This window comes from Plectropomus leopardus, chromosome 19, assembly GCF_008729295.1.
Source record: "Plectropomus leopardus isolate mb chromosome 19, YSFRI_Pleo_2.0, whole genome shotgun sequence".
In the NCBI taxonomy this organism is placed as follows: Eukaryota; Metazoa; Chordata; class Actinopteri; order Perciformes; family Serranidae; genus Plectropomus; species Plectropomus leopardus.
Genome location: NC_056481.1, coordinates 5,628,005 through 5,644,783, shown reverse-complemented (window position 1 = coordinate 5,644,783; position 16,779 = coordinate 5,628,005). Strand labels below are relative to the sequence as shown.

The window sequence follows — 16,779 nt, the reverse complement described above, 5'->3', positions numbered from 1 at the left end:
GAGTACAGCAACGTCACAGATCATGTTAACGTAATGAAGAGGACTAAAAACCCGCCATTGCAATGAACACTGATGACGGGCAACAGAATAACATAAAGTGACTGTACATATAATTCTAATATAAAACCTATTTAACCCCTAAAAAGGTACATTTAAAGTAAAGTTCCTCTTTAATGTCATGATATTGATTTCCGCCACCTCGCTGGCCTCACGACGGCTCTCAGAGCGGATTGTAGGAGAGGTTTCAGGCTGTCACATTCTTGAGCCTGGAGGACTCAAACGAGGTAATTCACCAGCGGCACACGGGTGGCCGTGACAAGGGCGGTATGTGCATCAAGTGGTGCCACTGAACCATAATGACGGGCCCCATAAGTGCCTCCCACACTCCACAAGATAGGAGAGTGCCAGCGCTGACACTTCGGGCAAGTCGTCTCTCAGGCCCCCGCCACCTCTTGACGGTCCGTCTGAATTGTCTTTGACCTTCAGCACACTTTCGTTTTGCTACAGCTTTGTTGCCATGGTTACACGGTGACGAGGCCACAGGTGCCCGCTGATGAGGTTGGCAGTTTCGGGACGGCAGTCCTCGCCCACCTGGTCGACACAGGTTACATTGTGTGTGACCCGACGGGAGGAGCGACTTCTCCTGTTCTTTTGTTGTTTTGGAAGGAGAATGATGAGGTCTTTCTACTGATGGCCCTTCACGTCAACACTCACAAAACCTTCACACACCAGCTCCACTCTGCAGACTTAATAAATGATAATGAGCTTTCTGGAGAGGAGAGGAAAACATACAAGAAAATCCTCGAGAGGCCAACCAAAGAGCCGAAAACAAGCACTTTCTGACAGTTCTTTATCTCTCCAGCTCTGATGAGGAAAACAGATTACGCATTTATAAACATAACTTTACTTTTCCTGGAGCTGCACAGTTGCTCACTAGCAACCACTGCATAAAGGCCCCTCAGAAATAAATGTCAACGTCTGAAGGAAGAAATGACACATTACAGTGAAGCTCAGAGAGGCTGGAGACATCACGCTGTTGTCCTTAGTAACCAAAGGTCAAAGCTCCTCTCGACAGCTGTGCACCGTATTGATCCGCTGATCCATTGTCTTCTCTGCCGTCTACACTCTGTTTACACAAAGTCTTAATGTTCACATTTTAAGGGAATTAAGGCGCACAGAGATTCCTAATGCAGTGTGAGATTAAGAGGAGTTACAAATTAATCTGCGGCAGAATGATACAACAGAAATAATTTAACCAACCTGAGCTGAATACAAATCAAAAAGTGATTCTGACAGAAAATTTATCTGCAACTATTTTGATATATAAGGCAATTTCCGAAGTCCCTTAAGCTCAAAAATTATTATTATTATTATTATGATGATGACAGATCTCAAGCACTATTCTACAGCACTGCACCCGGAACTGTGGGAAATTTGACTTTTTTTAAAAAAATTTTTTAATTTTTTTTTTTTTACAATTTTCTAATATTTCTTAAACATGATTTACTATTTTATATATATATATATATATATATATATATATATATATATATATATATATATATATATATATATATATAGGCATATTTGGGTTGAATTACACATCTTGTAATATGTAGTGAATGGGGAAACTGAAGGGCTAAATATGATATCTCTCTGCAGGAGTTCCCGCATGTTATCAAAACCTGGCCCGCTAAAATCCCTCCATTCATTTTTTTTCTCCCTGGGTTCATTAATACAGGACGGAAGAGGACATTCTGTGGAGCAGTAGGTGCCAATCTGTCGCTCTGTGGAGATGGGCCAGAATCAGCTCATGTTAAGCTGCTGCCGCTCCTCCTGCAGCCTCCTCCATCTATCTGATAGGTGGAATGATTAATTTCTACGCACAGTCATTGATGTTCACAGGATATTCCATAGCTTGCTTTGCATGTAAGTAGTAGCAATATATATGTAAATGTGCAGCATCTGCATATGTATGTACTCCCTTTGCATTTATTTGATTTTACAGAACACTGAGTACAGAACAGATGAAATCAGTCAGAAATAGATACAAAAAAATAGACTAAAGAACATGGATGTACGAATGGATCTGGATATAACCGAGGGATTGTCCAAACTATTCCATTCTCTAGTTACAAGGAACCTAAAAGTTCATTTACAATTGGATATATTGGTATAATACTGACATAATGCCCTACTTGTATCTAACTGTGATTTTAGCACAATATCAATACATTAATTTTCAAAATACTAGACTGCAGCAGGAAAACTTAATCCTCATCATGTTAAAGGTCCAGCGTGAAGGATTTCATGCCAGAACTGAAACTTCTCCCATGTGTCAAGCGTGTATGAGAACGACTGTCACCAACCCAAAAAACGAAAATGGCCCTAGAGCCAACGTTTGACTGTGTTCTGTGTTTCTCCAGAACAACATGATGGACTCCGTGGAAAAAAACACACTCTGTGTACGGATATAAGGTAACGAAAACACAATTGTTAGCATTTATTGTAAATGTAGAGTCTAACATTTTACAGTGCCTCTATATCTCTACACCACTATCACAGGAATACATTGTGAAATATTAGTTACATTCTGTGAAAACATGAAAATAATCTATTTTATTTAATTTATCTGTAATATTCAATATTTATTTATAATTTATCTGTAATATTTTACAATAAATTACTTTAAAAACAATACAATACAATAAAAATGATACAAATAAACTATGATTATTTCCAGGATTTTACAGGGTGTAACTGTAAAATTTCAAAATATATTAATGTAAAATTATATGGAAACTTGATTGTGAAACTGATTGTGAAATATCACAGTCAAACATTTTACAGTGTAGTTTTAAATATTTTTTTCTCCATTTATGCCAATAGATGCTCCTAAATCCTATACACTGGACCTTTAAATGTGAAAGCAACCAAGGTCTATGTTCATTACAATCTGACTGATTTAATTATCACAATGCTATTTGTCCATGTTGGGCTGATGATGCCCTGTTATGTGGTTTTACAAATCCATTGACTGATCCAAACTGATCTCTGTAGATTAGAGAAGGCACTCGTCAACCTGTTCTTGTTTTATTACCGAGGACAATTATACTAGCCGTTAGTTTAATGCATGAATTAAGGAATGAGTACCCTAACTTCACACTCCTTTTTCCATTTCAGAAAAAAGGTGAAAAGGCCTGTCATGAAAAGTACTCCCAGAACACACCCCTTTAACATCATCCGTGCTTCCTCCCTTCAGTCAGACGTGAAATGTTTCCAGTAACTCAACGACTCTGAGAGGCAGCAGGTGCTTGACAGGAATCAAATCGGTCCCCGTAATCACAGCACTCTAATTGATGGCTCATTTTCCACAGTGGTGGAGAAATCTAATTACAGATCATCAGATCAGCAAACATGGTTGGAGCTCTAAGGCACCAGGAGTGACACGACAGTCAGACCCAATGCAGCGAAATTACGGTCAATCTTACAGCTGTGGTTTTAAGATGCCTAATGCAAGATGATTTAAAAGTGAAAAAAATCGATTTATTGGTATTTTCTTTTTTAAAAGGCAGTAGAATGGATCAATATACTTTTGTTTATTTAACCTGCTTGATTTAGTACAATCAAAAAAAAAAACAAAAAAAAAAAGACGCCTGGAAATGGCAAAAAATACACCAAAATTGCACATTCAAGTCCTAATGGCCAATTTCCTGTTGGGTTTAGGGTATGGGTCTAAGAGACATTTTTGTATGTCTTGACATGTTTCATGTACCTACCAATTTTTGTACATGTAGGTGAAACCAGCTGCGGGGGCTGCTTTTGTATGTAAATATAAACCAAGATTATACAACTGTATCGCCTATTTCTCACCCAAACAGTCTTCAGAAACATATTTTAGAGAGTTTGTGAATAGAGAGTGGGCACAGTACTGCTTCTTGTATTGTAAAAAAAAAAAAAAAAAAAAACTCAGATCAAACGGCAAAACTAAGCAGTTCTTAAAAAAGTATGAACCAAGATTTGTTTGTTACTTTCTGGCTCCAATGTTGTTTCTCTTATTAAAACAGGCAAGCTCACATTACATCACCCACCAGCGGGAGCATTTATTGGTCCCGTGCAACGCAGTGTATTCTGGTAGTTGTTGGTTTTCTACCTTGTGAGCAAAAGCAAAAGCCACAGTCCTCTTCCTCTGTTTTCTCTGGTCATGTGGCACCAATTTTAAAAGTATTTGCATCTTTCTGCTGCATAGACAGCCTATTTTTATGAAAAGACCATCTTTCAAGCAGTAAAATGCTTCTTTAAATCCATCTACTGATTGTGAATTGTTAAGAAAGTAAAGATCTTTATCTGTTTAAGATAGCCTTTCTTCATCAAAGATCACCACATGAATGCAAGGATTGTCCATGATCCATCAAATAGTGAAAAGGGGTTAAATAAGGTGTGTTGAGCTTGTGTACTACTGTATTTAACAGTTTTCCAATAAAAAAGTGACTAAAACGTGGAACACACAGTCTCGTATTGTTACAGAAGAAGATGCCTCTTGGTGTCCATTTGCTGGATGTTGCCGTCTTGATTATTATTGAAAATAATTAGTTGTTTTTCTGTGACATCCTTGTGAAAACCTCAGGAGCTAATTAAAACATAAGATGAGGTTAAACTGACTTGCTGTCAGTCTACAGAACTTCAATTTCCCATTTGGTTCCTCTTTTTTTCCTCTTTTTTTTTCCATTTTTAGGTGAGTTTAAAAAAAAAAAAAGAAGCTCAATCATATTAATCCAAATTTCAACTCCTGGTCTGTGGCTGTGTGAATGTCTGCTCCACTGCCACGCTCAAACCTATCTCTCTCAGTGCTTATTAGTCATGCTACAGCTCCCTGTCCAGACACCTGACCTTTCAACCCCATTTCTCATTTTCCAATCAGCCAGTGCCATAAACTGTAATTGCAGTGTCAGGCTGTTGACTTTGTTTCAAGTCTGGACCCTCTGATGGGAGCAAGAAGAACATGGCAGTTAAAGTTTTACCCATAACACCACAAAAATGAAACCAACATCTCCCCGAATTTCAAGCTAGAAAGTCTGAAACAATGTCATATCAGATACCATGAGGGGACGTTTTCTTTCCTTGTTCACATTTTGGCTTTTCAGGCGAGTGTGCTTACATGAAACTGCTGCAGGCAACAGAGACAGTGGGCCGCTCTGTCGCGCAGAAAGCCTTAAATACATGAAGTCTGATCTGTGTCTTAAGGAAAAGACTTGCAGAGTATTTGATGTCTAAACACTGCCACTAACTGGGAGACATTTCTCCTTTTTTGTTTTAACAGCCTGAATCTCAGGGTGTGAGATTATACACTAACAGTCACTTCAGATCTTAAAAGGTGTCTGATTAAATGGCAGAGAGGTTGATGTGAGAGGACAAGCAGTGAGTTCCCGACTGACTCAACTATTAATGATAGTGTCTGAGGACAAAACTGGTGATATAATGTCGGTTTTCCAGGAAAGACAGAACATAAATGTGCAGTAAAATGCACATGTCTCTCTGAAACTTGATTCCCCTTCACTCTTATGTTGGGTTAACACAGCATGTTTGTCCATTCTGACTATCTGATTCTCAAAATGCCATTTTAGGTGATTTTGGGTCATAAAATCTTGCCTAGACTTTGCAACAGACATGACAGAATACAAGTTTGTCCATGAATATTGATTGCTGCTCGTCTTACTCGATGTGCGTGATGTCATCGTATTATTGCCCTATTTTCATTATTATTTCAGTCATTGTGTGTGTTTATGTCTAGGGATGGGATCCTTTATTGACACTGATGCCATTATCAAGACTCTTTAACAATCCTTATCATTACCACCACGATACTTTTCTATTATTTGGTGGAAAGACAAGGAGCCAATACGTTTTTAACAGAACTGGTTTTACTGTCATTTTCAGTCATGTTTTTTAGTGATTAGGCAATAAATTATTGTTTTTTAAATTTAAATATTTACTTTGAAAATCTCTGCATTAGTAGTTTTCATGATTCATTATAAGATGATTAGAGCTTATGATAGGATGTCAAAAAGGTTGTAATTCCATCTCTGCTGTACACTTTATATTACTGGGAAACATATTTCTCACCTAAACAACTGTATTGTTCAAGTTTCCTGCCAAAAACTATTTTTTCTTTTTCTTGATGGTTCATTTGAACACATAATGATAACGTTTTATTTACCTTTGCCTAATAGTCATTTACTGAGCCGACTTTGAACACATCACAGTGAAACCTTATGCAACTTCATTTATTATGTTACCTTGCTCTTATCGAACTGTTGTTGTCGTAAACTGTGCATGTCACTGGATTCTCCACAAGTTCCTGCAATGTGTCACAAAAAAATCAGGAGGTCATTGTACGCTTCCTGTCTGAATGTGACGTTTTTTTTCTACACCTAACTATCCGCGCCTTTGTTGCCTAATCCTAAGCATCGGCTTTTGTTGATGTATGACATTGGTTGCCATGTGTTTTTGTACCCTAAATATAACCATCTGCTTTTGAAGTGAAAAAATGCAATTTTGACAGCCCTAATTCTCAGCACTTTTTATTATTGAGAGTGCACACTGGTTCATGTGGCAATGACAATGCCAGTGACAGTCGCTTGTAACTCCAATCAGTGAGCTGTAGGTCCATTTAAGTTAATACTTGCAGCTCATGAGCAGAACCCAGATCAGAGCTAAAAGGCTACGCAGCATCTTGTTTGTCCTTGGTTCAGAAACAAATGAAAAAACTGCAGGTGTGAAAATGAGTCTCAAAGGACAAAACTGTGAAGTGGCGTCTTAGTAGGTTATTATATTACCCTGTTATATCGTTAAAAATAGCAGTCCGAGGAGAAAACACGCTACACAATGTAGGTTCCAGAGAAATAACAGCCCATTCACTGAGTGTGTCCATGATAGAGATTTATACAACTGAGCATCACCACAATCAGAGCAGCTAATCTGTGTTATTCAATTAAAAAAATGCCATTCAACAGCTTAGTAACTTGGGGCTCACACAGAGTCTCCAGTGCAGATCAAGGGACAGCTGGCTCATCTGTTGTCTGCAGATTAGAGGGTATATTCCCCCTAAGAGCTCCGGCATTCCTGAAGCCAGAAGCTCACTTGAAGCTGCATCAAACACAGCGGACGCTCTTCTTATCTCGCAATCTCACACTTGAACTAAAGACCAATTTCAGCAGCCAGCGCTTCCACACATAGGGGCCGTTTTTAGAGTGGCAAGTCCTGTCTTTGAGCCAAGTGCTCCTCCCACAGCAGCAGGAGAGGGATGCAGCTTTCTAGCGCTCCCTGTCTGTCGTGAGCTGATAAGTCAGGATTGCTAAAACCAGTCCTCTAGATGTCCTTGAACGGCTGGGAGGAGAGCTAAGAGAAAACATGTCCGTAAGCAAGTGTATTAAAAGGTTATGTGTGTGTGTGTGTGTGTGTGTCTATTTGAGCGTGTACATGTACTACAAACTACAGCAAACAGCAGGATACAGATGTTTCAGTGGAGTAGCCACATTGTAAGATCAGCACTTGTCTGCTGGGAGGAGCAGGTTCCTGCAAAGTGACAGCAACAGATACAAAAACACTGGAGAGTACTCCAGTCATGCACTACTGCCTGGACTCCTCTCTACTTCACACATAGATACACAAACACACTGAAGACAGAGAGGAGGCAGGTTCAGTTCAAGGACATCACAATGAAAGTGAATGAATCAACAGATGCAATGTGTATATAATGCTCGTCTATGAATTCATACTATTTTACTCTATGAAGGGTCTAACTGTAAAATTCAGTGATTTATAGAAATTAGACTTTTTATATGTTTTCAGAGTTAATTTTGTCAACATATATAAAATGTTTTGAAAGAAATCTCTGAATTTCCTTTACACTGAATATAAAAGCAGGAGTTTGGTGTTGATATTGCTGCCCAAAATGACTTTTCACCAACTTTTGTAGAAAACTGCAATACAATTTTATTTTTTTGTGGTAATATTTCTAATGATGCGAGTCAGCTGTTAGAAAAATGTGATTCACCTACAATAACAATATATATGCTACTGAAGTAGCTTCAAAAGCTTTAGGACAGCAAGTTTTATTCAGCAAGCAGCTGATAGATAATAAAAGGCTTTTTGATGACCTATTCTCTGAAAAAAAAAACCTTTTTTTAAATCATGATATGATAATTAGTAAGGTGCCACACACTGACTTTCTGCAAAACATCTTTCTAAACGATTTGAGCTATTTTTTGTTTTTTTATTTTATCAATACACCCGCATAGCCTCCCAAACCACTGCAAAAAAAGGTTCAAACGGTTTTCTCTTAAATGCATCCTCTGAAGTTGAGATAGTGATTCTGTAGAATATTTCAAGCTTTACAAAAATGAATAAATCTGTGCAAATCGAGTGGGTTACTTGACAGGAGCCCTCAGAAAGCACATAATAGAGACCCTATTCTGGGGACACAGTTGAGAGAGTCGAGGTTGTTGCATTGCCTTGGCAATAACCTGAAACTTATTAGATTTAGATAAGGGCACTGCTACAAAATGGGCACTGCTAGCCCTCCTAAGTGTTGCTTGTTGGCTGAGATCATCTACCACACCAAAGGCCCTGTTCCTCTAAGTGAGAGCTGTTTAAGGCTTGAGCGACAATAATGCATGTGTAGGAACAAAAGATTTTATGTGTTTTTTCCAAGAGCCTCAAAGTAACATGAATGCTGTGTTTTTAATAGTTATTTCACCTGACTGGGGGGGGGTATCTGATGGGGTAAGCTACTTCAAGTGTTTACATCAACAACCCTACACTGATACATTTACCTACATGCTAAAATCATGTAACCATAGTTGCCGATATTGATAATTTCTCCAAGATTTTTAGTGATATTCCTGCTAACACATGTTAGTTGTGAAGTTTATGGTTAAGAAGCTTTTATTGGTGATTTTTCAGTGTAGAAAGCGTTGGAATTCTCCATTACAATCATTCCCTGGCTGCACTGTGCAGAGAAGCTTGATACAGAAGACCCTTGAAATGAGCAGCCTTGGCTCTTTCGGTAAGCAGGGCTTAAAAAGAACAGCTTTAAAACAGTGCATCTCAGACAGAGCATGATTAAAGCAGTTGTTCCAACAAAGAAAGTGTTTTTTGACCATTAACGCATATAAACCTGTCTTTTAGAAGTCTAAAACACAGGTATAAACTGAAAATGGGTGTAATAAGTCCTCAATATACATGATAGAACCATGTTGGAACATAATCACAATAACAATGTTTAACTTGACCTTGAGCTTCACCAAACCTGCAAAAAGTGGTTTTCAGCTCAGAAGCTTTTGCTGTGGAAGAATTGCTGGAAACTGTTGAGTTCACTTTGCATATAGATTAATATTGTGCTTTTTATTACAGCTCTGATGGCATGGCAAAGGGAAGCTATCGTTAAACAGCGGGGTTCCTGTATGTTAAATGAAGAGACGGAAGAGACACGTAGTGAAACAAACCTCCAGCTACAAAACAACAGTGAAAGCTACATTAAGCAGGTGCTACAAAACTACTGAACGTGATGTGAGGAGAGTTTGGTTGGCTTGTGCTCCCAAGCACAGCTGAACTATCAGCAAATGGGTGCAAATGTACAATGGAAATAAAAATCTTCACAGTACATGACACTGCATGTCCAAAGTGTATTTTAAGTGCCAGCGGTGTTCAGTCCTCACAACAGGAGGTAAAGCTATTCAAGCTGCAGAACTGATGAGCTGGTTTGGATCTATTTTAAGCAGAAAACAGGTTTTCAGGGGTCTTCAACAGTCATAGATTACTCTTTAAGCACCAAAATACATTCCAGCTTCTGTGCTGCATGTTCCTGCTTCCTAAAATACACCCACAGAACTAGTCAACACCTTGTGTGCACTGACAGGCAGATGTGTCATTGTTTGTGGCTGGCATCAGAAGACACACTCACCACTGCTGCGACTCTTGCGGTTCGCCTTCCCTCCCGTCAGCAACATCTTCAAGCTGTTCCTAAACATGACTGCAGCAGATGCCCTGGACTAGACTACAGAGAAATCTGTTGGGGAAAGAAGAGACAATAAATATGAATATTTCTGAGAGCACTTGCAGTATGACCAACTGTCTGCTGTGAGAGCTAACTGGCACTGTTTACAACAGGATTCAGTAGTTAAAGGCATTATCAGAGAAAACAGAGCAACACCATAAAACATGCAGAATACAGCAAAGTACAAGGTCTTTTACTGCCTTTTCCTTCCAAACTTGTGATTCTATCCTCTCTATCAAAAGTTATTAACTGGGTTACTCATCCATAATTTAAATCATCAATCCAAGAAGATTCCATCAAAATATGATCTGGATTATAATAAAAATTGAGGGAAAAGCAAAACATCCTACTAAGCCAAATTTATAAACATATTTATATGCGTACTGATAAAAAGCTGTGATATGAAAACATATTGAAAAAGTTATGAATGTGATTTCATTGTGTTGTTTTACAAGTTTTGGCTCAAACTTGACTTCATTCCCAGTGCTGTAAGAGCGCCTGAATGGTTTTATACATTCCAACTGTTGCGTTAAAGTGTCTTCGGAATAAATACAGAGCAAATTTTAGAGGCAGCTCAACTAAATATATAGCTATAGAGGTAAAGCACAAAAAAAAATATGTTTATCCCGAGGCTGTATCACTATCTTCAACAAATGTACTAAGACAAGAGGAAAGATTTAAGGGTCTATAGAACTAGAATTATCATCTTGAGGTCAAGTTGCAGTATGGTGTTAACAAATGACCAGATAAGTGTCTTTGCAGAACATTATGGTGTCACAGTAAAGTTCACCTTGGACCTTTTTTGCATCCAAAATGTCACCAATTCATCATTTTATTCTACTAGACATCTGTGTGACATTTTGTCACAATTAGCAAATGAATTCTTGAGTTATGGCCAAAAACATGGTATGAGGTCACAATTTCCTTTGACATCCATTTTATCATCAGTTCATTCCTGATTCCAAGTGGATGTTGGTGCCAAACTGAGGAAACTCCCTAAAGGCCTTCTTCAGATATTGCAATAACAGGAATGAGACAGAAGAGGTCACAGTGACCTTGACTACTGACCACCAAATTTCAGTCAGCTCAATATTAAGCCGAGACAGACTTTTGTGCCAAATATGAAGAAACTCCTTCTAGGCCTTCTTGAGATATTGCGTTCGCTCACAAGAACAAGATGGACGCAAGGTCACATCAAATTCTAATCAGTGACCATTTGTCCCAAATTGAGGAAACTCCCTTAAGACACTGAAACACTGCATTCACAAGAATGAGTGAAATGCAAGGTCACAGTGGCCTTGACGAAATCCTTATCATAGCATCCTTGAGTTCAGGTGACTGTTTGTGCCTAATTTAAAGAGAACTCCTTGAGGCATTTCTGAGATATCACATTCAGAGGAATGCGAAAGAAGAGGTCAAAGTGACCTTTACCTTTGACCACCAAAATCTAAATCTTTAAATCCAAGTGGGAATTTGTGCCAAATTTGAAAAAATTCCCTCATTCTTCCGAAATCACATTCATGAGATTGGGCTAATGGACAGCACCCCCAAAACACGATACCTCTGGCCATAGTTATTGTCATTGTGGCATAATAATTTATGTTTGTGATTCAAATTCACTCCAAAATTGAATGGCCACTTCCTTGACCTATGTTACAACCCCAAGTTTCATGAACACTGGCTGAACAGCTTTTCCATAATCCTGCTGATAAACATACAAATTGTACCATATACATAACCCTGTTGCCGCAGGTAACCAGCTAACAGCTAAAAATATCTTCTGGTGACATAAATTGGCTGTTTGTGGTGATGAAGACAGTAAAACACTCACATTTCTGCAATTAAAGAAAAAAAAAATCAAGGTCAAGGCCACATCCCGTATATAGCGCAGATAGACCAGCAGTTTGGCACAGATAATACAAACAATGCACCGTACATTATCAGTAAAGGAACAGAGGGTGGAGGTTATAATGTCAACAGATAAGTACACCTTAAAGCACAACATTGTCTTCATCTCTTGTTTTCAACGTCCTCCGTCCCACTAATTCCTACCCTCCGCCTCCCCCTTCCACCCTCATACGGGCCCACATCTGTCTGCTGTGAGTAGTAAAAAGCATGGTAGCAGATGTTGTCCATTAGGTGGGAGTGACTCAGCAAAGCCCCACAGACAAACTCCAGCTGAGGAGCCTGCTCTGGACACAAACAATTAAAAAAAAAAACCTCAAAGAGAAGGACATGAAAAAGCTCTCAAAAAGCTCCCCTCCCCTCCCCCAACCCTGCTTAACTAATGTTTTTCACAATCCCCCCTGACCTTGAGAGGGGGTCTAAAAGGCTTCCAGGATCATAATACTACACACACGGCCAGGGACACCGGGGAAATGGCAATAACAATGAGGCAGCACATGATATTATAGTCAGGGGATGAAACTGAATCATACAACATCCATCTTTGGCTTTACTTTGTGAAATGAATCTCCAAATGCAACAAAAATTCCACAAATAGAAAATATGATCTGTTAAAAAATAAATTAATTAGCAAATTAATGTGAATATCTTCCTTTCATTTTCAACTTTCCAACAGGCATGTGTGAATCGAGTTTTTATTTATAAATTCTAAATTCTCCATGAATGCTTTTTCAAAGTATTAACAAAAAAATATATATTCGCAGTTCCATTTTTATTTGCTAAATATTTTTTGAATCTACATATCTTCTTCTGTATTTGTGGAAGGTTTTTCATATTTAAAAATTGCACATTTATACATGGATTGTCAATCTGCTGTCACAAATGATATTCACACAATTCTACCTCCATACCAAAGTCAAATAAGACTAGTGGCGCCCCCAGTGTCAATATCAGGGGTAGACCCAAAACACTTGCAGATGAACCTTAATTTTAATGAGGTTGAAGCATCAATTCTCCCAACAACTCCAGCCTATAGACAACAAGTTTTTAAAACAAATTTGCTCCAATCAGACTGTGTCCATGGCAGTCCTTTTGTGAAGTTGTCCACAGTCGATCTCAACGAGATTGCAGTGCTGGCAGTTGCCAATTTGGAGTTTAGCTTGAGTGTGATGGAAAAGAGAAAGAACTGAAAGAGAAGTCAATTCAACAAATATACCAGGTGGAAATTGAGGGGGGAGCTGTTGTAGCTGCCAAACAATGAGACCAGACAGAGCCAGAACCCTCATATCACTTCAGAGGACTTTTTGGAGAGGACTCCAGATACGTTTGTTTGTTTGAAGGAAGCGGACTGGTGATGCTCTAACAATTTTCCCATCAGCGACCATTCAGATTTTTTTTTGGTCTAAATTTGCAACTCATTTCCAAGACTTAGGTTGCAGCCAAACACAGAAACAAATGACTACCAATGTCTTTTCCTGAACATTTTTCTTTGACCTTGATGGAAAATGTCAGGAAGTCAAGTGTAGAAGCCAGAATGTGTATTAAATCTCCGTTGTTTATTATTTTGTTCAGGCACGTTCTTTTGGTTACATTTTCACTTCTGGTAGTTGTAATTTGCACGGGGGTGTGTGAGTTTTCATCATCTACCTGTTCATTCAGTGGCACCCCTTAGAAAAAGAGGGCCAGTTTGGCTTCAATATTTAATGCTGACCGTCATGCCACGTCGAGTTAAGATCACGTTTCATTTTGTTTTTCTTCATTATTCCTGTTGCCAGTCTTTTGTTCAGTAAATCACCATAAAAAGCATCTCTAGACTTCAGCATGAGTTTCTTTAAATGAGTCAGTTACAAGCCTACTTAGCCTGTTTTTTCATTTTAATTTCTGTCCAACTTAACTACCCTTTTTTTCAATAAATAAATATCTGTCTTGGGTCACAGAGGCAGTGACAGGGAATCTTAATGTCTGATATGATTGTGCACCCTAATGAAACATTTGACACCAAGTGCCATTCCTCTGCCCAGTCAATAACAGTGCCAGCAAATGTCCCTATCAAGACCAATGCAAATGAAGGTTATGACATTTTTAGTGTTTTATATTTCGATGTAGCCGGCTCAGTCTGCATCACAGGGGTGAATAATTCCACAGCTCATAAAAACTTCTCCACTCCTCTGATTTAAAAGGATCACTGACAATAAATATGAATATTTTTGACCTCATTTGCTGAGCAGTGAGTGTCATCCAGCCATTGTGACACTTTCCACTAAATAAAAAATGAGCCCCGACTTAAATCAGTGGGTCCTCGAGGAAAGGCTGACTTTTTTTTCTCTTCTTTTGGCTCATATCCTGATGCAGCTATTCTCTGGTGAAATAAAGAGAACCCTCAGACCATCCTACAGGCCTGTCTATTACAAATGTGTTATCAGCACCAGATATGATTGTCTTGGCAAGTGAGTTATCTGATGCTTTAGGCAAATACACCCCCAAAACATATGAAACATCTCTAATTTTAGATTTTTCCTTAATTAAGTGTGCTAAATTACATGTGCCACAAAGGGCGGAAAAATGTGTTATAATAATAGAACAAAGCAGCAATGTGGCCACTTGTCTCTTGTTAATAAAGGTTTACTGAGCCAGTTCACAGATCAATATTGATATGCCAGCCCACTATTCCTTTCTCGTGTGAAACCAAAAGTCAATGGAGTTACTTCAATAACAATGTAGTGTGTTACTATGTCCAGCATGCTGCAGTAATGACTTTACTTACTTACGTCATCTAACCTCGTTAGATGACATAAGTAACAACCAAACTTGTCAAGCCAAGCCCTTATGTTTTTTCTAAACCCAACCATGAACTTTTGTTGCCTAAACTTAAGGAAATAACCCTAAAAAGAAGTTTTTTTTTATGTACGCTTTAGAAAAATGCTGTATTTGATGAGCAGAAATTGACCGTAACCTGTGAAAATGGAAAGATGTTTTGAAAATACAAAATGCATGTAGCAAGCGTAAATTGACACACCAGCCTTCAACATCCAAAACTGATGCTGAAGGGGTACCTACAGAGTCACAGTATCATGTGTAGGGCCACTGACCAAGCAATGGTATTTGGTGAGCATTGAATATGGTTTAAGCAGCACCGTCAGAGACCTTTTTCATTCTAATTTGCCTTTACAGATATTTTGGTAACAAATGTTGGACGGTACAAAAAGTTTATTTGTAACCAAACTGAATGCAGAAAAAGATGCTTAAAGAAATCTAGAATTAATTCCCAACAAAGTTAACAGTTTCAGTGCACAGATGTCATTTTTGACAATAAATTTTACTGTTAAACTGTAAAATATCCTGTCTCCATTAAACAACTTTTTCAAGAGTATTTGATAACCATAACTGAAAGATAGAAGAGCTAGGTTGAAACAGCCCATGTTTGCTAGTATGTATAACAATTATAGTATCACTATAACAATGATGAAACTGGAATAAATCATTTAAATCAAGAAATAATGGCATATTGTTCCTGTTAGACCACATGCTATATGATTCGAAATAACAGTGCTTGTAGAACTAATATTAAGGCTGCTGCAAGCCTTAAAATGTACCTGCTTTTCCCTTTGTCTAAAAATCTACATAATATTTTATTCTTTTTTGCATCACCTTTGCAATATCCTTGACTGTAAATGTATCTGTCAAACATGCGATAAAGCTGTTAACTCTATAGTCAACTTCAATTGGATTAGCTGGGTCCCCTGGGCTGTGGGAAAGAACTAGTTGAAAGCCAGTGTTATCGCAGCAATCATTACAGCCGCTTTATGATACAGTGACACAAGTGATCCTCACACCTACCAGAGGGATAAATGAGAAGCATTAGTCACATCAAAAGCAGCAGTTCAAGGTGGATGAGCAATGACACATGCTATGAATGACTATGTCGTGGTGTGGGCTGACTGGAATAGTCCAATATTTTTTTCACAATCCAAGCTCATTAATAAGAAGCAATTTTTGCACTATTAATTATCTTCAACAAAGAATTAAGCATATTTTTCTTAACAATTTGCACCCTGGCTTAAAGGGGTCTTATTATGTTCATTTTCAGGTTCATACTTGTATTCTAGGTTTCTACTTAAATGTGCAAAAAAACCCCACATTTTTCATGTACTGTTGGAACACCTGAGAGGGCTCTGTTTTAGCACCTGTCTCTCTCAGCCACCCTCCCAAAAAAGCCAAAATCACCACTAAAAACTTTCAAACCAAACTCTTCAAAATCCAATAAAAACAATTGGAAATCGAGGAGAATTAATAACTTTGGAAACCAAGATTACTTGTTTTCCTGACAATGGCATGTAGCAACATATAGCAGTGTAGTTGCAGGGGGCTTTTAAACCAAAATCTTCTCTCCTGGACATGTTCCAACAAGAATATGGTATTAAATCAAGGACAAATTAACAACATCAGCAGCTTATTTCCCTGATTTCAGCATGTAACTACATGTTGCAGTGCATGCAACACACACACACAAAATAAAGAAAGCATAATAGACACCCTTTAAATAAACGCTCCAGCAATGAGGAGTGGTTTTTATCACATAGAACCATGCAAGCCCTTCCCTCTGACTAAAATCCATTCATTGGTATGAACTGTGCCGTCCTAGGACAAGATGTAGACAGTAGTAAGAGAGTGTAAGGTGACCACGGGTCAGATTCATTGGCATGCATGCTCATCTCCTGAGATACAGCCGAGGCTGCACAGGGGGCAGCTACGCAAGTATCCAAGCAGCTCACCGCAAACTTCACCTCAGCATAAAATATGAGCAGGGAGCAGCTTAT

General features: G+C 38.4%; 1 protein-coding gene and 1 long non-coding RNA gene across 3 annotated transcripts in view; one reads left to right on the top strand and one right to left on the bottom strand.

The window, feature by feature from the left end:
- Positions 1–16,779, bottom strand: part of LOC121959384 (protein TANC2-like) — a 171,403-nt gene that overhangs the window by 133,823 nt on the left and 20,801 nt on the right. For both annotated transcript variants that reach the window (XM_042508672.1, XM_042508673.1), the window contains exon 2: positions 9,965–10,069. In XM_042508672.1, coding sequence (XP_042364606.1) covers positions 9,965–10,031 — 67 coding nt within the window. In that variant the 5' untranslated portion in view covers positions 10,032–10,069. The remainder of the gene's footprint in view (positions 1–9,964; positions 10,070–16,779) is intronic.
- LOC121959386 lies at positions 1,747–3,569 on the top strand. Its single transcript, XR_006106900.1, has 3 exons — positions 1,747–1,929; positions 2,427–2,478; positions 3,184–3,569. It is a non-coding gene; the product is annotated as an uncharacterized LOC121959386 (long non-coding RNA).